The sequence below is a fragment of the Hirundo rustica genome, chromosome 2, assembly GCF_015227805.2.
Source record: "Hirundo rustica isolate bHirRus1 chromosome 2, bHirRus1.pri.v3, whole genome shotgun sequence".
Lineage (NCBI taxonomy): Eukaryota > Metazoa > Chordata > Aves > Passeriformes > Hirundinidae > Hirundo > Hirundo rustica.
In genome coordinates, this window is record NC_053451.1 from 20,560,264 (window position 1) to 20,582,243 (window position 21,980).

At 41.3% G+C, this 21,980-nt stretch overlaps 1 protein-coding gene across 5 annotated transcripts; it reads right to left on the reverse strand.

The window, feature by feature from the left end:
* Positions 1-204: 204 nt before the first annotated feature.
* NXPE3 (neurexophilin and PC-esterase domain family member 3) lies at positions 205-21,980 on the reverse strand. 5 transcript variants are annotated; one of them, XM_058419417.1, is made up of 8 exons: positions 20,818-20,836; positions 20,277-20,326; positions 18,147-18,359; positions 10,282-11,042; positions 8,578-8,651; positions 5,381-5,587; positions 4,133-4,502; positions 205-1,985 (listed from the first exon to the last, which is right to left on the reverse strand). In XM_058419417.1, exons 3-8 carry the CDS (start codon positions 18,237-18,239, stop codon positions 1,982-1,984), a joined length of 1,509 nt encoding a protein of 502 aa, XP_058275400.1. In that variant the 5' UTR covers positions 18,240-18,359; positions 20,277-20,326; positions 20,818-20,836; the 3' UTR covers positions 205-1,981. The 5 variants fall into 5 exon arrangements, with proteins under 5 accessions (XP_058275400.1, XP_039912207.1, XP_039912206.1 ...); XM_040056273.1 differs by lacking the exon at positions 20,818-20,836 and adding an exon at positions 21,858-21,980 and having other exon boundaries at positions 205-4,502; XM_040056272.1 differs by lacking the exon at positions 20,818-20,836 and adding an exon at positions 21,462-21,537 and having other exon boundaries at positions 205-4,502.

Genomic DNA, 21,980 nt, shown 5'->3' on the forward strand with positions numbered 1-21,980 from the left:
GAGTGAGCATCAGTGCTAGGTCTCATGTCAGGCACAACCACCCCTCTCCAAGTACCAATCACCTAAAAAAAAAAAAAAAAAAAATCACTTAAGAGTGATTTTAATGTACAAACCAAATAATACCCCAAAATAAGGGAATTATTATGCAGCTGTAAAAATAAAAAGGACGTAGGGTTACAGCAAAAAAGATAAACTGAGATTAAATCAGATTAAATGGTTCAAGTAAACTTGCCCTCTTTATTAAGAACTTTTCGTTCTCTGAGTTTTTTGGCTATTTAAATTGTTTTTCTGATCACATCAGGAAATAAGACAGTAGAGCCTTCTGCATATTGTAAGCATTACATTAACATACATATATTAGAAAAAAACAAGTTCTTTCTCCAACACACAGAGTTCTTCACTGCTCTCAACACAAAGTAAGTGCCTTCCAAACAGTCTAAATATATATGAAATGATTTGAACTTAAGGAGTAAGTGCTTTATAAATGAAAAACAGAATTGTGACTGAAGTTTTGCTATTACTTAAACTGTCATGAATGGAAGAATGTTTTAACGCATACTTCTGAAACAAAACCAAAACAAAACCCCAGTGTCCTCCCCCCCTCTAGAAGGCAACTTCAAACCTTCGTTTTTGTCATGTACACATGAAATTGTCACCTGTAGTACATAAAAAGTTGTACAGACACTTGCGGTAAGCAAAGTTTCCATTTTTAATTGCTTACCTCTAACAAGTAAAACAATGAAAAACAGTGATTTAAATCTCACGAAGGAGTGCTGCATTGCAGATGAAATTAGAAGCAACTGAAAACTTGAAAAAAGGGAAACTTTTGTTTTATATCCTCCCTTTTTATCAACAATTCAACTAATATTTTTACTAAATTTCTAGAAGGAAAAAATCAGCCTAAGAAGAGATACATGAGAAACAAGACTCTCAAAATATTACAGTGCAACACTAATATATAAAAAATGGAGTTTACTAATTTTATTTAAAAATTATTCTGAAATCTTCTAATAAACACGATAAAAATAGTTTCTTTCACTGGAATTTGAGAGAGCTGGATTTTGAATGATGAAATTAAAAAAAAATATTGAAAGATTAATAATCAAAATGATCAGTACAAGAATAAAAACATCAATACAATTTCTTCCTTACAAAGGAAGAAAATGGAAAGAAAAGGAAGACGGGGCTTTGAAAAACCTTGTGAATTAATTTTTTGTGTCGAGGAAGATGCTTAACAGATGCTGAGGAATTCCTTTCCAGTCCTGTTTCACATTAATTAACTTCAAAAATAACCAGTATCTTAACCTAAGTCCCTATTAAAATCCATTTAGAAGTTTAAAGAAAATTATTTAAAAATATTTTATTGCTTCTGTTTTGCCTATCCTGTACATACACAACTGGTGCAACAGTAACAAGATGAGAATAGAAATGAAAAATTGTTCATAAATCACCTGGAATGACATCTAAAAGCACAGCATTCCCTAGCCTGGGTAAATCCTCAGTTTCTTCATTTCTCTTCCCTGTCTATTTCAGAGTCCAAAGAAATAAAACCTTGATCCTCATTCTAAATCAACTGGCAATTTCCCTGAAGTTCATTACCGATAAGTTACTTCACCTGTTACTTAAAAAAATTAATCTAATTAATCTAAAGGATGAGGTTCTACCAGAAGGCAATTAGACACCTTTGCTAACAGCAGGCCTGTTCTCTTTCCCTCAACTGTCAAAGCATTCAAAAGAATATTTCCTTCTCTCTCTGTGCTTGGTAGCTAACAGTGATATAAAGCTGCTGTTGAAGAGCAGTAGCAAGCACTACAACACACAGAGAAGACACATGCAGCCACAACATTTTCAGACACAATATGGCTTTATGAGTTAAATCTAATGGTCAGTCCACAAATTAAGTGGTTTCCTTCAAAGTAAGTCTGAAGTCCTATTTCCATGAGTATTATTAGGATGGAGTTGTTATTCAGGATGAAAGTCTTTACCTATAAAAAAAAAAAAAAAAAAATCACACCTGGAAAAGATGAAAGGTAATTTTCCATTGTGGTAGTTTACTTTCCCAGACCTGAATTGGTGTGGTCTCTTTTTAGCAGAGGATAAATTGCCATTGCCATACATTTGAAGTAAGAAATAGTTACCTGATGCTAATGTACGGGCAGATGCTGTGTGAGGCAGCTGTCGGTGGGAACCAGCAAATTGGACCTCTTAATTGCTGATTTGAAAAGCTAAGAATAGGTGCTATTTCAGTGTACACAATTCCTCCAGACATGTTTAAACTGTTAAGTTTATAGATGGATAACACTGATGCCTTTTACATGCTAAAATCATTTATATTTGTTTTTAAACCACTTCTCAGTTGCCCTTTAAAATAAACACAATAAGAAATTGCTGTAGCTGGTAGCATTGGCTCTCTTAGGGCTCTGGCAATAAGAGCACAACTCTCCTTAGGAGAGCAGCAAACCCAACAAGGGAGCAATCTTCTCTAACAGAAGGACATTTTGATTATTTCACTCTGTGCAACCTGCCAATTTGCCTTACTAATCTTCTCAGTTTGCTCACAAAGATTCAACTTGGTTTTTACACAAGCCAGTGAAGACTGGCTTTAGCTTGGGTGGAACCAAAAATAAGACAGCATGGAACACTTCTCTACGGTTTAATCTGGGAGTTGAGTTTAAAAAAAACTGTTTTCAAAGTGCTTCTAGTTAAAACTGTAGACAGGTTCAATCAAATAAGCAGCAGTAAACACCTGGCCAGGAGGCCGCAGAGCCACCAGCTCTGAGCCCAGCAAACCTGGGTCTGTGCCAAGCAGATCCACGAAGGCAACCCTGGGCGCGCTTGGCTTTTGGGTGCAGGGTGTTCCACCTTTGATACTGCAGCAGTGAAGCTCCTGAAGAAATGACAGAGCTGCCAGATCCTGAAGAGCAGTCACTGCATGGCCTTGACCACCGGAGCCAAAGCACAGCGGGGGCCCTCGGGTCACTTGGCCTCCCCGCGCAGACGCAGCGAGAGAAGGACGCACCAGTGCCATCGCCGGCAGCCCGCAAGGGAACAGCGGTAGCTGGCAGGGGATGGAAACTCGGTCACTGGCAAATGAAACACTTTCACTAGCAAATGCTTTAAGCTTCAAGTAGGTGCGCCCGCAACTTGAACCTGCAGAAACTGCCTGAGATGGCATTTTCACTGAGGTTGTAAAACACACATATCCTCACTACAGTAAACCAAGAAGTAGACAGTGTATCAAAACTCAAAAAAAAAAAAAAAAATCAGTAGTACAGGAAACCAAACTAAAATACCGGCTATTTGAGCTATTTAGCAGCCATCTGTAAACAACAAAGGTGGCTAATTAGTGTGCCTGATTAAATTTCAGCAAATTCTTCATGACTTAATTCTACAGATACTGTGATTGTGCTTCCTTATTTGTGACTTTGGTACGCTCCCTTCATGTTTCTAGTTAGGACTGTGAAACAAGAACAGACACTCTGCTTCTCTGACACACAACTGGAGGAGACAGCCCTTAAGCTCTGGAATACTGAGAGAAAGACCACTCCCAAAATCCTTCCCAGGTTTCACGCACCATTCTGAGCAACACGACCCTGGCAACAGAATCAGTGTCACACGGATTAAATTAGGCGTAGAATGCAGACAACTAGTAAAGCTAATAACCCAAATAGCTTCTTATGGAATCCTGCCAATTTAATTTAAGGTGCTCTCTAATAATCTCAGGTATGAATGATAAGCTTGAAGGAATCAACCTTGCAGGAAGATATGGCCTGAAGAGTCAACCCCTCTTTACCACCCTTCACAGCTACCCAGACTTAAGGCCACCCTACTTATCCTGCACGCAAGTACAGTACCCGGAGTTTCTCCGTATCATCCGGCCTCAATCCACAGCTCAAAAGAGCAACTGTACTTCGGCTATAGCAAGAGACAACATAGGGACACCCATTTGTGCTAAGTTTGCAGAGGACACACATAGGATAAAAATGCATCTATTTGATTCTTAACAATTATTTCATTAGGGTGCAGGTTATGTGGCAAGTAATGAGCCACAGACATTTCCCAAGCATCCACAAAGTGCACAGCAATTCCTGAGAACATTTTCCTCATGACAGAATCGAGCTGAAAGGAATACCAGTCACTGTTGAAGAGGCTCACTTCCGGCCCGAGCTCCTGAACGTTAGCGGTTCTGATGACGATCGAAGTCTTGGGGCTGCGCTCCAGCAGCTGAACGACGGCCCTGCGGATGTTCCTGAGCCGCCGGATGTACACTTCCACGGGGAAGGTGCTGAAGTGGGACCATATGGTTATGGCTACGACGGTGTTCCTGCCGCCCACGATATTGTTGAGCTCGTTGGCGATGTAGCGCAGCTCGCTGGTGAACACCGTCGAGAAGCGGATGGGCGGCCCGTGGCAGCGGAACTGCAGCAGGATGTTGTGCTTCAGGTCCACGGACATGAAAGGACCCACGTTCTTAGGGCTCCCCAGGTTAAATTCCACTAGATCTGAAAGCCCAGGAGCAAGCGTTAGTGAAAGACGGTGCAAGGACTTTTAAACTGTCCAGATGCTTAGACCACAGGGCAAAGCAGGAGTAGATGCGGAAATCTGAACATATTTCAAAGAACTCTGAACAGAAGGTGAGCATCATTTTTCAGAGTGGAGTTTGTGGGTGTTGAAATGTGCACGACAGCACATTTGGATTTCATAAGGCTGTCAATGCCTTTTCCAAGTTTCCCAAACTATTTCCTTCTCTCATGTAAAAAAGAAATTTTTCAAGCAGTCATTGTTACTCTCTGAATCCAGGGTTCACAAGAACCCTTCTAGCAATTTTAAGACTCCATTAAATTTAAAGATTACTTCAAGTTTTTTGAATTAAGGCAGCTCAAAGACTGTATTCCAACACAACTGAAGTGCTTCAGGGGAAAGGGATGAGGGAGGCAGGAATATTTAATCGGCAACTGAAATTCTTCTATTTAAGTAACTTGAATAAGAAAAGGGCCCCAAAACCTATGAACAGCAATGGAGGTAATTTGCTACTTCATTCCAAAACCTCTCCTGTGACTGAGATGCTGCAAGGCCTTCAAGAGGCAACCCAAGTGACTTCCTGCCATGCCTCCTGGGGTGGCCACTTTAACTCACAACCACAGCAGCAGTCCCATTACAAGGACAACTTCACAGATACCTGGTGGCCCCACTCACAAGACCAAGGTGTTTCCAGTGTCTGCTCAAACATTTGACTGTCTGCCAGGGCTTCTGATGAGGTTTTCTTTCCTCTTCCTTTGTTTTGTCACTGTCACTCAGTAAAACCAGCTCTCTGTCTGAGATGTGAGAAATAAGGCTTTGTAAAGGTCCTTAAGGACAAAGCTAAATAAGAAAAAATTACCTGGAACAAATGCTGTCAAATATTCAAACCACTGCCTTATTGTAGAGTCTCCAAACAAGTGGATTACTTTTCCTTGTAAGCACTCTGTTATATCATCTGATTTGTTAAAATTATGGATCCAATGTGTTCTGGACCTCCACTGGTCTTCATAATAATAACCAGAAGGGGAAGCTGTGGGATCTTCAGCTCTGTCCATACTGCTTGAATCTGGAAGAGAAAAATCCTTTGAAACTAACATGCAACCAAAGCAGCCTCCATAAATCTTCACGGACACGTAGCCAGTCAGCGCTGACGAGAGCTGGGTGGCCGATAATGGTTCAACCTGGTTTAAATTACACGGTGTCCCTGCCGCTAATGTCCAATCGTACCCGACACCTGTCTCCCTGCGCTGGAAGCGCTCAGCGCTGGGTTCGCCCGGCAGGGAGGAGCGGAAGCAGCGAGAGCAGCGCAGCATCTTCCCCGTCCCGGGCGGATCCCGGCGCGGTGCCGCGGCGCTCTGCTGCCCTCCAGCGGCCGGCCCGCGCGCCGCAGCGCTGCCCGGCGGGACACCACCCCGCGGGGACAACCTGCAAACACCCAGAGGAACGTCCAAAAAACACCCACCGAACCCCCAAACAGACTACAACCACCACCCAAAAACTACTTCTATGGAGTAACGCGTATCCTGGCACTCTAGAAGAGTAAAGTCTGAACCAGAAGGCCTCCAAACCCAGAAAATGCCAGAATTAAAGCTATGACCAAAAATGCTTTATTTGCCATTTGAATATGGTAATTATGAGAGTCTCTAATTCCATGGATTTCGTACTTTCTCTCTGCTATCTAGCCCCATGCCCATTTACTGCCTGGGACAGGCAGCCTCCTGAGGAGCAAATACACACCAGGGAAGCTCGGTTCCACAGGATGCCTTTTTAACTTGCAGAAGCTGAACACCACCTTGCAAGCAAAGGTATCAGAATTACAGGAGATTACAGAAAGGGAAACTGCAACCTCATGGTTATATCAGCCAAATATTGCATCTTTCTCTCAGTAACCAGGGTGATATTGGCACAGCAAAGTTCTGCGAGGCTGTTTCACGTTCCTCCTTCGCCATTTGTGTATTCAAATAGCTGAATGAGCACGGACATCTTCCCCAGCCCCAACACCAGCTGCTGGAAGCAGACACTTACAGCTGTCTAAACACTTCTACTCACCTTGGTGTGGAGACTGCTAAGAACAGTCCATGCCCTGTCATAACTTATAGCTGTTTGATAGAGCACACCTTGCTGTGGCCAAAATCATGCCAGGGACTGTTCAAATTATGTAAAAGTATGGAATTCCAGGGCCCAAAAGCACCCTCTGATAGATGCTTCCTTTTAACACAGAGAGAACCAACCATAACCATCTTTCCTAACAAGCATTTTTAATTGCTCTTTTTCTATTCAAGCCTCTGCATGTTGTATTAGTAGATGTTAATAACCTCAGTGGTTAGAGGATGTCAACCTCCTTAGACCTCACAGGGACACTAAAAAGCAAACCACTGTTCTGTTTGTATAACACAAATAATATAATCACAATTACCACTGAACAAAGCCATCAGAAAATTCTATCTGTGGATGATTCTTTAAATCTGACAGCAGGAACAAGGAAGAAAAAAAAAAAAAAAACCCAACTAATAATGTGGACTCATCCAATATTTATAAACAGCAAAAAGGAAAAAAAAGTCTTCACATGGTCATGCAGTTAAAGGCTTATTCTTAATGTGAATTCACAACTTGAGTTTGTTTGATTCTAAGTTTTGATGTAAAAGCAATTCAATATTTTACCTTTTACGTGTGTGTGTGTGTATATATATATAAAAAAAAAACAGTGGTACCAGAACAAGTTTTTGGTGCCCCATAGTAAATCAGCATTTCAAGTCTGTGCAGAGTATCATGCCAGTTTTGGCCCAGAATTCAGAATTGGCCCTTACTTTGAGATTTTATAGACGAGAATAAAAGCCCCAATCTGAAGTTAAAAACCAAGGATAGAAATAACTTGTATTTCATAAAAAAAATAGGTTTTAAAAAACTTGATCTACATTTAACACCACACAGAAAAATGTGGACAAAAAGAACAACAGAACAACGAGTTTGCCTGTACCATCAGTCCTAACAAATCCATACAATCATGAGCATTATACCAATAAGTTCAGTTTATTTATTCAGAGACTGCTGTACTTGAAAGGAATTTCCCTGAGGAAATGTGCTACACCTATCAACACTTTTTAACCCAGAATTAATCCTCAGTACATTGTAGGCAGGTTTTGATCATTCATAGGTGCTGGAAGAAGGGTGACAATCAAATTTTGAATTTGCAGCAGTTTCTGTCAGGAAATATACAAGATAAAAATAGCTACAAAAACACATCAGCTAAAGGATCTGGAAAAAGAAAAGGGGGGGAGGGAGGGTAAAATGCTACAAGCCCAGTAGCAGAACTGTATTTTTTTAGCAAACAGTGAAACTAAAAGAAAGAAATGCTGTAAATTGCCTTCTCTTCAGACTTCCTTGCTCAGGTCAGTAACTCTAGCTCAAAAGTCTCCTAGAACCTTAAGAAAAAAAAATATGGAAAGTTTTCATTTAAGAAATAATTCTCTGTGTATCACATTTTATTTAGAAGCATAAAAAGCTTGCATTTGGATATGAAAGAGATAAAAACCTCTGAGTTTACTTTAGTACAGACTGTGTTCTGTTCATAGAAAGGGCACAGAACAACTAGAATGGTAGGTTCTGACATCCTGTGGTAACACAAATTATAGCAATACTTGAATGCAAGTTATCAAATCTGCTAGGCAACATTCTTAACATAGGAAGAAATTAAGAAACATCAGACAGCTGTTTTCATCAGATTGAGAGTTTGGTAAGCAGTTATTCTAAGACATTTTACAGTGTAAGTAAATGCTAGGAGAAATGAAAGACATTTTTGGCAAGAGAACAAGCTTCTCTCTTGATTTTCTTTCTGCTAAAAATCCCATTTATGTATGTAATTTTGGAAAAAGATTTTCATGATTTCTGAACTTGTATTACAGTTGACACCCAAGGGCCTTCATCATCTCAACAGAAATCTGATACTGATATTTTTGCCATGCTAAAAAAAACCCCAAATTATTATTTGATGCCTGTGGCTCTTTTTATAAATTTAATTATGAATTACAAACAAGAATCTTAAGCAGTTTACTTTACCTGCAAATGCCTTGGGCTTTACGATGACTGAATCAGGTCCACTGGAGAGTATCGGCCTTTTGATGTTCACATCACTTGAACAAAAAATGAACACAGCAATATTTGTAAAAGTTACTATGAAACTTAAAGGTAATATTAATCTCATTATTTTTTCTTACTCCACTTCAAATAAGCACACAGTATTACAAATTTTTACTCTAAGTTTACCCTGCTGAATTCACTCTGCATTTACTTTGAGACCACCATCTCATTCTGAATCCAAATTCAAAATTTCATGGCACTGACACAAATCTTGTGCACACGTGTACCAAAACAAATCTCAATAAAGCAATCAAACGGTCAGAGGTTGGAACTTCCTGCAACTGCAGGAAGCTTTTGGGGATTTGCCCCAAAGATGTTCCCAGCTTGCAGAACATGTGGTGACAAACCCACTGCAAGGGTACAGGGCCGCAGCAGCAGCTCTCAGCTGACTAATACTGAGCTCTTGTTCTGTCTTTTGCTACTGTTTTGAAGAGAACCCTTGGCTAATTTTTTTCTTCTCCATTTAAAAAACAAATTATTTGGAATTTCCATAAGCCACTTTGGTCAAGGATCTCAGAGCTGAATGAAACAAACAAACAAACAAACAATCAAAACAAAACTAGGAAAAACAGCTTTCCCATTCCCATATGGAAACATCACCAATAAATATAAGCTATATTTTACAGGTGGACTGGCAGAGACATAGAAGTCAAAAGACCCACTTACAAACTTGATATGGAAGGGCCAAAAAAAAATTCCACTGATGCTTACTTTTTATTTCTAGTCTTGGTTATGAACATACACATCTTCTTTCCTAGATTAAGATTATTTGGAGCTGCTACTCTAAAATCTTTCCCAATTTAGACCTCAAGTGAACATAGTACCAAAAGATTTCCCTACAACATCTTTGTTGGAAAGCAAGGCAGTAGCCTACAACTACAACTCTGACACTACACAGTAACTAACTTTATCTAAATTCAGCTGTGTAATTTCATACAGAAGTAGTTCTGTCACGTGTACCCAGGCAATAAGAGATGGTTGGGGTATTTTTTTTTAATGCTGAATGCAGAAATAAAATATGACTGTGAAACTAATTCAGTTTGACACTTGAAGTAACATGCACAGATCATTTCCAATTGCATGGGTATCACTCAGCAATGTGTTCTACCAGGTGTTTTCTTTATGAAAAGTGTTTCTAAGATTTGAAAGTCATATTGAGCAACAAGGAACACATTTAAGGTAATTTTTGATGAGGACAAAAACAATTGGTAATTTCTGTAAAAATAAGCCTAAAACCCACACCCTTTTTAGGCAGTCTACATTTGGCCAAAAATACTTCTCAAAGCATTGTTACTGATACTGCAAGTGTAGGTATGGAAATAGAAAATAAGGAAGCAGTCCCCCAAACCACCACCAGATTTAGGCAGCATGATCCTGTGAAATTCAGTAGCACAAAAAGAGAACTACATGCCAAGTTTCTTTAAGATTGCTGTCTAAGATTCTTGCAGAGCTGAATGGAGGGGAACAGACTATTCAACAACAAACACCAAACACCAGGTCCTGCAGACACACTCCCCCTCTAAGGCAATTATGCTGTATTTAAGCAATAGGCTAAAGTTTGTATAAAAAAAACCCAAACAAAACAACCTGACTGAACATATATAAATACAACAACATACACACCTTTGGAAAAAGAGGCTTTCCTCTTGTGTCAGGAGACCTTTCAGATATCCACCTTTGGCATGGCTGATTCGGCTGGCACAGGACAATTTTCGAGGCTTGTAACAGAACCACGGCTCACCTGTGTAGAGATCTGTGAAGTTACAGACTGGGAGACCTCCAGGCAAGCAAACGTTGCACTCTGTAGTTTCTGAATACCTCCCAGACTTGAATGAGCTTTTGAAATAGACTCTGTCTGGCCTCTCCTCTCGTAAGCGCAGGAGGACTTGGACTGCTTCACTCGGATGGACAAGCGACACAGAAACTTTGACCTCTCCTGGCCAAAGCAAGGTAAAGAAGACTTTGTAAAGGCCATTACGGCAATCTACAATCCTTCCTGCTGCTCCAGCTTTCAGCCCGGGAGAGTGAATTCGTGCCTGTAAATAGTCTCCACCATACTGCTTGGGTTTTCCTTGGAAATCCTTCATACGAACGAGTACCTCTAACTGATCACCCACCTTGAAGAACCTGCTGGGTTTCACAATCACAAAGTCACTGTGTGTGGGATCAGTGCTCTGTGCAAAGGCGATTTTGCCATCCGGGGGCTTTGGCCACTGTATTGCAGCAAGCAACGATTCCTGCTCCGCTTGTTCCCTTTTGGACAAGGCCTGCTGCGTGTACCCACAGTAAGGCTTCCTGGTAGTTTTGGTTGTCTGTGACAGAGAGTGCTGGACATTGTTCTCTGTTATCCAATTTGATCCTGAAACTGCGTCATCATCCAGGTGCTGGGGAGAAAAAGATTACCTGAAGCCGTGCTGTGAAATGAAACACTGTGAGTAATGGATGCTTCGTCAGGAAACGATCCCAAGAACTGGGCTTTGCTTTACAGAGCTTTGAAGCTGACCAAATGAAGCAACTTCACTAGAAGACCCAAATCTATTACTTTGACCACGGGATTTCTAAGGAAACAGGTGGGCAACCGGTGGTTACCCTGCTTTGGCAAACAAGCTTTTAAAGAGATCACATCCAACGTAGGCCAGCGCTTCAGCTACCAGCATACTCTCTAAATACCAGCAATGTGAAAAAAAAATGACAAAAGGTTGGATGATTAAGTTATAACTCATGTTTTCTTTTCTTCTGCAGTAACGCTTTCGTCTTGGAGCGTCATGAAGCGCAGTAGCTGCCCCATGTAATAGAAGGAAATAGGGTTTCTTTGAGAGGTTGCACTGCAGGTTAAGCTGATGCATCCCCTGCACATGCCTTGCAGAGAAGTCTGCTGCAAGCAGCAGCTGCAGTCATTTATCTGGTCACACTCACATCGCTTCTTGGCTAATTATCTGAAATGCATGTCTCCCTGTAATGTGCACACTGAAAGAAATAAAAGAACAAAAGCCCAGATCCTTGTGGGACAATGAATTCATGAGCCAGGTGGCAAGTAGAACAGCGTAGGACAAGCTAGGACTGAACAGGCAGAGAACCTGCTTGTTTATTTATAAGATATTAAAATCTATATGCAGCTGCTTCTACCAAATGAAACAGAAAGCAAAGCATCCCCTAATCCACGCAAGAGTTTAAAAATTAAAATAGTTGAATACAAAACTCGACTAAGAGAGGGGGCTTCTGCTGCAGCTGAAAAATGTATTTTGTGCAAAAACATCAGTGTCCAAAACTGTATTTTCATGCAAATGACTGCAGATACCATCTTCTTTATGACATCACATAATTTTGCAGGTTAGCATTAGGAAATATTTTAAAATAGCAGTTGAAGACTCCAGGGGTACCCTTGAGACTTCTAATCAGCAAATCCAAAAATACCCTTCAAATACACACAAAATTAGCAATTAATGAGCAATTAATTACCAGGTATATATAGTAAAACTTATCTATAGTTCTATTTCGTAAAGAAGGAAAATAGTTTTTCAAGCAAAGGTTAAAATTATTCCAGTGTACCATTCACATGGCATCAGATGACACGCTAGTTTAGATTTGAAAGATTGCTAAAAATTCAAACCACATTATTTGAAACCTTTTAAAATATCATTGTACTTACCAATACCCCTGTGTTTTCCATTTACTTTCTCCATAACTAACTGCTCAGTAATGTACTAGAAGTCACAGCACTCATATTAAAGCTTTATTCATTGTTATAAACCTTTCTTAGGCCATGGAAATATTAGCAGTGTCCTAAAATCATTTGAACCAAACTGAGATTCAACATACTCTTTTAGAAGAAAGGTAAACAAGCAATAGAAACACGCAGGCCTTAAAAGTCTGTGACATAAATTGGTTCTGATCACCTTTACAGTAAGAGGATGAGAACATGAGGATGTAGGATGGATACAAAAAAATCTTTGTTGATTTCCACTTTAACTGTAAAACCTGAAACTGTAAATTGCTACACTGTAGCTCTAAACCAAATTGACACATACCCATCTATACACCAGATGTCAGCATCACAACAGAAGCTTTTGCTTGTTTTATATTCCCACCCAGGATTTAATAAATGTTCCCTGAAGGCCCTCTGAGATAATTTATAATTATTTTTGGTTTTTATCACAGCAAGCCAAGCTGCAGATGTATGCTGCACATTACTTTTATTAGTCCAGTGAATTTCAGCCAAAGCTGAGAGTGAATCTCAGGCACAACTCTACTTTAAATCTTGCCTACATGCATTCCTGAATTAAGCCAAGTTTCTATTTTTGGATGACTTCACAACTTCTTCCCTTCATTTGCTCATGCGTGTATATATATATATATATATATATATATATATATATAAACACAGAAAATACTGCATGGAAATATTTTTAAAAGTTAGGTATATATTTTTGATGCATCCAATAAGCCAGTAACAAAGTCTCAGCAGAAATATTTATACATTTTCCTAAAGAGGGGTGGAAAGGGAGAATATGTGTGTACGATTAATGGTTGTTTTCAGTGTAAGTTACCAAGAGAAAGCTTCTGGGTTTCAGTCGGTACTTCAAGATAGGGGACATGGGAAAAACAAATCTTTTAGAATTAAGAAGATATGGCTATCTAAGACAGCTTAAAAACTGACATATCCCTATTTTTAACCTTCTTCCTTTTCCCTTTCCTCAGGGTTTTTAACCCAGTCTTTCTGTCAGAGATGTAGAAGATGCCATTTCTGGCCTAGCTAGGCTTTCTGAAGTCGTTCCAGGGGCATAGCTATGTCCTTCAGTTGGAAAGAGTGAAGAGAACACCAAGCCAACAAACTCATTCAGAAAACAGAACATGGTTTGATGTCTCCAAATCAGTCCATCTACACAGATTTTTAGCAGAGCATAAGGCCAAAGCTCTTCACTTGTATGCAGCTGAGAACAAGGACAAGCACTGTCACTTCGACATCTCCAGGTTATGTCCCACCCAGCAGAGTAGATCATACCACAAATACTTCCTCAGTCTATCTTCAAAGGGCCTGAGGGGCAAGCTCCATGAAGGTAAAAGCAGAGCTTCTTCACGGGTCCTGAAGGACCCTTCTTTCTCCATCATCCTTGTTCATCTTTACAGCCCTCTTTCAAGCCCAACCAGGACCATGTATTATTGCAGAATTATAAGCTTTTGTGTGAAAATAAGCTGCATGTAAACCATTCACAGGAGAAAATATCACAGAGATTCTCTCAGTCAAAGCAGAAAAAGCTTCAGAGTCAATTAATACACCAAAGATCTTTGGCTGGAAGAGAAAAGCTTTCCAAACCAGCTTCCTTTCTTAAGTGTTTCCCAGGCTCAGCTCCAAACAAGTACTTAAGTTCTCCTGCCCCTATGGATATAACAAGGCTTGCCCTGAGGTAAATAATTAGCTTAATTTGTCCCCACTCCATTTTTACTCTCTCTTGGCATTTCCAAATCTCTCTGGCTCCTCTATGTTGTCATACCGAGACTGTGCAGAACTGAGTGCTTTCAACTGTAGTTAGTAGCCAAAACGAAATAAAATTCCTTTATGAAAAACAGATAAAGAGGATATCTCAAGAGTGCTCTTCCTTTTTGACACAGAGTCTTTTAGTGCTCATTACAGGCTCCATGTTGGATAACACCTGCTTAGCTTACTTCCATGTACACTCCATTCAGGGGGTCATGTATTTTAAGTGCAATTCCCAAGGGGCTTTGCTTGTTGGGTTTGAGGGTTTTTTGTTTGTGTGGGAGGAGTTTGGTTGGCTTTTTTTGCTTTGTTGGGTTTTTTTCTATCATTATTGTTTTTTAACTTATTGCATTTTGAAGCTAACCAGAATCCAAATATGACCACAAAGTAATTTAATGGCTATCTGCCAAGTAACACAGGTAGGACAGAAGATATTACATGTCAGTTAAGCACAAATAAATCCACTAGCAGTTCCTGCATTAGAGATGCCATAGAAAGGAAAAAAGGAAGCTGCCTTTTTTATGAGAACTAATGGAAGTTTCAGCTCATCTTCTCAGCTTTTGGCATTCTCACCACCAACTAAGTAAAAATTAGATGCAATACATAGATTAACCCAGGAAATAATGCTCTCAAAGATATTCTAGAAGGGTCACAGAGCACTTGGGAAGATCTGCAATGAACACCTGTCCTCAGGTAAACACCACAATGTAGGTGGCTGACTGAGTGTTTCCATTGCTGCTGAAAAAGGTGGAACTCCATCTCAAAGCCCAGTAACTTCCACCAGCTGTTAAATCCTGCCTTGACCTGGTACATCCCAATCAGCTGCTGCAAACCCGTGTAAGTCACTGTCACCAGAGCAGGGAACAACACAGGATATTCCCAGGCAACAGGACAGTGGGGAAATAAAAGTTCCAGGAGACAACATCTGAATCTGAACAAATACCAGCTCCTGAAAGGTCAGTCGTCTTGTTTTCAGTAATTTTACACTCCAGGTACTTTGCTGCCTATGACAGATATGAAATCAGTTCTCTATCATTACCATCTCACAGCAGTTTGAGTGGCTGCTAAACTACTCTAAGTGTCAAAGCCAATCCTCAAAAGCCATCACTTGACAGTCAAATGGTCCAGAAAGAATTGGAATAAGATAAAGTTATCTTTTGTAGGCCCCTGCAATTTAGCAGCAAGAATTTAAAACTTTGTTACATAGTTCTTTTGTTCGGTTTCAGCTGTCTGACTTCATATGCTGTCCTGGCATGAAACTTCCCTTCTCCCCATACACTCTCTCTTCAAGATGCTTTCAAATAAAATAGTGCACACAACCAATCCTGAAGTGCTTCTGTCACTCTAAAGGCCACTGGTTCAAATACAGAAACCCTCCTGCATCCTGAAAACATAATGTTTGGGCACCATCCTGATGCTTTCCAAAAAATTACTGTACATTTTATCTGTCTGGCTATGTTCACAGAAAAAAATTATAATAAAACAAAACAACATTTCTTCTGGTACTATAGGATCAACTATGTGATCTCAAGGGAACAGTTACTCCATAATAAAAAGCAAGGTAAATAATAAGCTGGCTACCAAACATTTTGTTGACAGCTTGGTTGTTTTTTGGGTTTTTTTTAAACATAATATAAGGAAAGTAAAATTCTGACATGGGTTTGACTACTAGGAGGGGTGTGATTAGTAGTTTCAGAAATTAAGAGGAAACATCCCAATATGAAAAAGTATAAAATCCTAAAGCAAAAAAAGAAGGGAGACTAGCTGACAACTGCCTTAGATCTTGAGCTTTAGCCAGCTGGCCTGGATGATTTGGGGATGAGCAGTATGTCTGATGCATTTACAAACACATCCTCAATAGTAACCCACAACACTGTCCAGAGCCTGAACAGATTTGGTTACAGATATTCCATGAAACCTTTATCAGATTTTTCTCTGGCTTTGATCTCTGACTGAAAAGAATCAGCATAAATGCCTACATTAGACTGCCTGGAAAACTGAGCCAAGACAAATACAGGAGCAGATCCATTTTGAAAAGTCATGACAACAGAAGGGATTAGAGTTGCATGTTATAGTGTAAAGGTTTACCAGCAACACAATTCCTAACTGAGTTTAGAATAGCAGACATGTAAAGGGCAACAAAGACACTTATCATGGACAGTGGTGAGAAAAACCACAGAGTGAACACCCAACCTGCATTTTCCATTTCACTCTCAAAGCACTGCCACAATCCTTTTCTCTAAGAAAAGAATTTTTAAAATAGAAAGAAAACAGTTTAAAATTCTAAGTATCAACATTCCTCAGGAAACATCCTAAGTCAAAACCCAAAAAAAAAAACCACTGAAAGAGAAAACAAAAGCTACCTCTTCTGAACAAAATGGATCATGCTAACTTGAACCAGAAGTCCATCAAACACAATATTTTGATTACCAATAGTTTCCAACAGCAGAAATGCGGGAAAAGCAAACAGATTAAACATGTTGTGCCATTTCCTCCTGTAGATTTAATACACTTTCTGTCACTTTATGGTTTAGATTTCTTAAACACTAGGGCAAACACCTTTAAGATCTAGTATCGCCTAATGGATTTTTCTTCTGCATATTCACCCAGATTTTTTGAATACATGCATTTAGGAACTACAAAGACTTACTGCAAGGGCTTCTGCAGCTTTGCCACAATCCATAAAAAACACCCCTGCTTCCTTTAATTAAAACCAGCATCGGCAGTTTTTATTTAATATGTCCACTAGAACTGGAATATGTAACAAATGCTCATTCTTCAGTTATTGATCCTGAGTCACTTGTGATTTTAGACTTCTCAAACATCTTCCTTACCCGATCCTCTTCTGGTTCAATTGTATTTTGTGTGGGATGAGGGGGTTTTACAGCCCTTCTTTTGGATCGTTTCATTTGAGCCTCACTAGCCCGCAGAAAGGAAGATTCTGCAAGCAGCATATACACATTTTAAAAGCATAAAGCAATTACTGAGTGGCTGGCACGCACAGAGGACAGCCATAATTTAACGAGGTGTTAGGCTAAGCACAACAAAGCTCATCCACCAAATGCAGCACTGGAATGCCTGGCCAGGCAGGCAGCCAGTGGGCAGGGTCAGCTCCAGGGCTCCCTCAGACAGATCCTCATCCACCTTGGCTTTAATCTGGGGTTACTGACTAAGCAGTTTCAAAGTACCTCTGCACTGAAGTGAGAAGTACAATGAAGCAATATGCAGGAGACACAGCAGAGGAAAAAAGGGAAAGGCAAATAAAAATTGCATCAGTACAGGCCAGAGATAAACAAGCTAATAACAGCTCTGCAGGAAAAGACCTAGGGAATCCAGGAGACAGCAAACTCACCATGTGTCAGCAGCACAGCGTTGTGGCAGGGAATTAACAACATCCTAACCAGCTGATTGAGCAAAGTTATAGCTCTCCTCAACTTGACCATGGTGAAGTCATACCTAGAACACTGTGTCTGGTTTTCAGACAACCCACAACACAGTAAAGTTGACATCTTCAGCTAAGATCCCCTGAGATGATTAGGGAACTGAAATGACACTAAGGTAACCAAAGCATCTTTTTTTTTTTAAATCTGGAGAAGACCAAAAGGGAATCTGACTGCAGTCTTTCACTACTTACAGGGGAGTCACAGAGGAACTGGAGTTAAAGTACACTCTAGCAGGGTAAGAGGCAACTTCCTGTTGCAGATGAGGCAAACATTCTTCCTTCTAAGAGGAATGCAACACTGCAGCAGGCTGCCTAGGTAGGTTGTGAAATGTAAGTGTCCTTGAATACTGTCAAATGTCAAAATACCCTGTTGCAAGCCAAGCTAACTCTGATACCAGCCTTTTGAGGAGGATGTTGGAATAAATACCTCCAGACGTGCCTCCTACTATGAGTTTTCTGTGACTCCAATTTATAGCTAAATATAATATTAGGTCAGGCAATTCTAACATTACATTTGAAAGTCAATAATGTTGCTCAAGCCATCTTGGAGAAGAAACAAGCTCCACTTACCTCTAACTGAAAAAAATTATGGACCAGCACCACAATAGCCAGCACTGCCATAAGCAGGCAGAAGAGCTGCAGTCTGAACGAGTCACGCCACATGGTCCTTCCGTGTCTTTCCCTCCCATGTTAGACATTGCCCTGACTTCCATTCACCACAAACATGAATGTCATTTCGTCTCAGCAGGGCACAGGAGGATTCACTTGACTTCCACTTCATTCCTGCAAGTGCATTTACAAAAACTGTATTAAGTCCCAAAATGTTACTAGACTTAAAGTCAAGTTTTACACTGAAAGCTTACAAATGGTGAGGCAATAACTAGTACAATAGAATGGTCAACAGAGAGTCTTTTTGCTGAACTAATCTGAACAGCACTATCTATCATGTTACATAATTCTCTTGGATGTGCCAAAGCAAGCCCTTATCATAAAGCTGGTCTACTCTGTAGCTGATACAAAAGAAGGCAGAAGAAGTGTGCAAGATTTTGTTCTGGCAAACAAAAAGAACAAAGCAAATAACCACCACCCTATTTATCTGTTAGGACACAGAAGCACCATCCAGACATTACCAGACCAAAAACCAGACCAAAACAGAAACTTTTGGGTTTAGGCACCTCTCATTTACCTGTTTATACATTCCAATAAGTTGTTATTAAACACTGATGTCTGAAACAAATTTGGATAAGCAAGGTAAAACTCACTTTCTCCAGTTTTCTGCTTGGGAAGAGGTGAAAAAAAATAAATCAACTATAGCATTAAAGAGCAGATACCTAAGAGAGTTGAAAGCGCTAAAGTTTAACTTCACATATCACCTATAACATTACATCTTCCATGTTTTGTTTTTTTAATCATTCCTTTTATCTCAGGTACTGATATGCAGCACTGAAAATAAAAAAAAAATTAAAACAAAACAAAACAAACAAACAAAAAAAAACACCTCGTGAAAAGAAAACAATGTGTTGGGATTTGGTGTTTCTAGTTCTTTAAATCTAATAATAGTACTGTCTTTCATAAACTTTACCATTCATACAATATTGTTCCTTTAAGGTTGTGTGATGGCTGATCTGCATATATAAAACCACAGACTTAACAGCCACTGATAAAGTTCTCAATGCTTGCTCAGAATGACTCTTAAAGCTTCCTTTCTTTCTGAGAAGGACAATTTTGATGCAGTCTTTTTGCAAGCTTCTTGCAGAAGCTCTAAACTTGGAAACAGCAAACAGATGGGAAGGAGAGACAGTCAAAAGGCACCAGTCTCTCCAAACCCAATATTCTCAAAGCAGCATTAGTCATACAACCATGCACCAAGTGCAACAACACAATCAAATGATTATATAAACTTTGTATAACTTTCTATAAATAGTATAACTGAGAATTTATACAATTAAGATAAATACATAGTACCTATAGCTTTAAGACTATATGAAAAATGCTGCGTAAGTTTAAATGAAATGTACATTAAATATCAAAATTTTAAAAAAATATTTATCAAATGAACACAGGCTAGAAAACTGAAACACATTACTGATATAACCAGGACAGCTTCAAAATAGATCATACATCAAATTGCTTTACAAGGATTATAGGGATTATAACTTCAAATGCTTTGCTGAGAATTACAGAGATTGTATTTCTGACCAGTGAACTAGCATTGAAAGAGCAAGACATCCATTAAAGTGAAAGTATCAAAATACCACAAAAATGCAGCTTGGTCGGAACAGTTCTCCACTAATATACTTGCATAAAACAGCAGCTAGGGTTGTAAATTGATAATAAATATACCTAAATACATGAAAATGCTAATTTAAGGACATATATGCCCATTTGAGGAAGAAAAACAATCACATTAGACGAAACCAGAACTTTCAATTCTGTTGCTCAGAATTTTTTCCACATCACTGAAAAGCACAAGACATTGAAAATTAAAGAGACCATCATTTCAGATGCCTAAAAAGACCACAAATACTGTTCCATGTATTTTTATTCAAAATTTTCCTTATTCTGTAGATGTCAAATGCCCTAAAACATTGAAATGTACAGGTTTAGAGCCTTCTTTATGCTAAAGGCCAGTTTCATCGTAAGTGATGAACAACTGATCTTGTCCATTTTTTCTATAAGGGAAGCCCATAAGGTTCTTACCTTACTCCTGAAATGGTCTCTGAAGCCGTCCACAGAAAAGGCCAGATAACCTTGGGAAACAATACATTAAAAAATAAATATATCTGTAGAAACAGACACAGATATTTTTTAATAAAATGCATACATTAGTGGTTTGCTTACAGTGGCACAAAATAAAATGGCAGTTATGACTTTTTACCTGTAAAATCACTTTCGTTTCTACAAATCCCAAGGATTTTTTTTAAGTATTTGATTCTTTTAAACTTCAGAGCTGTGCCTTTGAATTTCATGCTATTTATCGCTAAGTATTACTTCTCTCAGCTTTGTTCCATGTTACCACAAGCCCCACTTTACCCGACGTTAAAAACAAAAACATGACATTTTTATGAATGTGTCATTAAATTATGCCTCGTGCTCCATTAGAGGACTGTTGCTTTGGGTTTTTTTACAAGTTGACAATAATTGTCAGCTCTCTAAGGCAGCAGCATTACAAAAGCAGGCACGAGTACACAGCCTCTCAAACCCTGCAATGCAAATCGCAGAGGCGCGGAGGAGCCGCTACCTCTGGCGATGCCCAAACCGCGTCACCGGGGCACAGGGGCTCGGTGCTCGCGTGGCTGCCGGCACGGAAAATCAGATTTGCTGCTGTTTTGCGCAGATTCCGCCCCGGTCCCCAGGGTGCGGGGAGCCGGCAGCCCCCCGTTCCGCTGGCACTCCGGGGCCAGCGCCGCAGCCCCCGCGGCGCTCCCGGCCGGGCAACGCGGGACCGGACGGGCACCCGCGAGCCAGGGACGGGGGCAGCGAGCAGAAAGCACCGCTGCCGGCAATGCGAAGCGCGCAGCTCTGTTTTACTGCTTCAAAGGTACTTCTTAGGGTGCCGCGGGGTGGGGATCCCCGGGGCGCGGCAGGAGGCAGCCCAGCATCCCCGGGGCGCGGCAGGAGGCAGCCCCCGGACCGGCAGGAAGCACCTTCAGCCGCCGCCTCGCTGAACGCCGAGCGGCGCGGGCAGCGCGGCCCTGCGGGCGGACCCGGCCGCGGGGACGGGGGAACCGAGCAGGGCGCCCGCCAACCCCGGGACCCCACACCCGCCCCCCGCCCCGGGCCTCCCTCAGCGCCCCGGGCCCGCCGCCGCGCCGGCTGCCCCGCCAGGCTTTCCCCCCGCTCCCCGGACGAGCCGCGCAGGCCGCAGCGCCCGCGCCCCCTCACCGCAGCCGCCGGCGCTCCCCCGGGCCAGGCGGCGGCCTCGCCCCCGGCCCGGAGGCGCTCGCTGCAAACGCCCGGCTCCCGCCGCCCCGCCCTCCTGCCCGCCCCCCGCACAGCGGCGGCCGCCGCGCCTCCTCCCGCCCCGCCCCGCCCCGGCTCCGGCGCTCGCCCCGTGGCCGCTGCTGCAGCCTCTGTGCCGAGGAGGGGCAGTGAAAAGGAAAACAGACGCAAACCCCAACCCAAACACCACCACCGTCCCTGTAATTTTTGAGCCACCGCAGGTGAAGCCTAACAAAGCAGGATGTAGGGAGGGTGGCGCGGAGTGGTGCGCTCTGGCCTGGGTGGCATCACCATGGGTCCCAGCCGCAGCCCCGGTCATGAGAGAAGACTGACACGAACCAGGGCAACTCAAACGCTGCCGAGGCCGAAGGCGAACGGAGCAGGGAGCAGCAGAGGCGGCGTCTTGGACAGAGAGAAGGCTGTGAAAGGAGAGCCTGGCCCCAGAGCACAGCAGAACTGGGC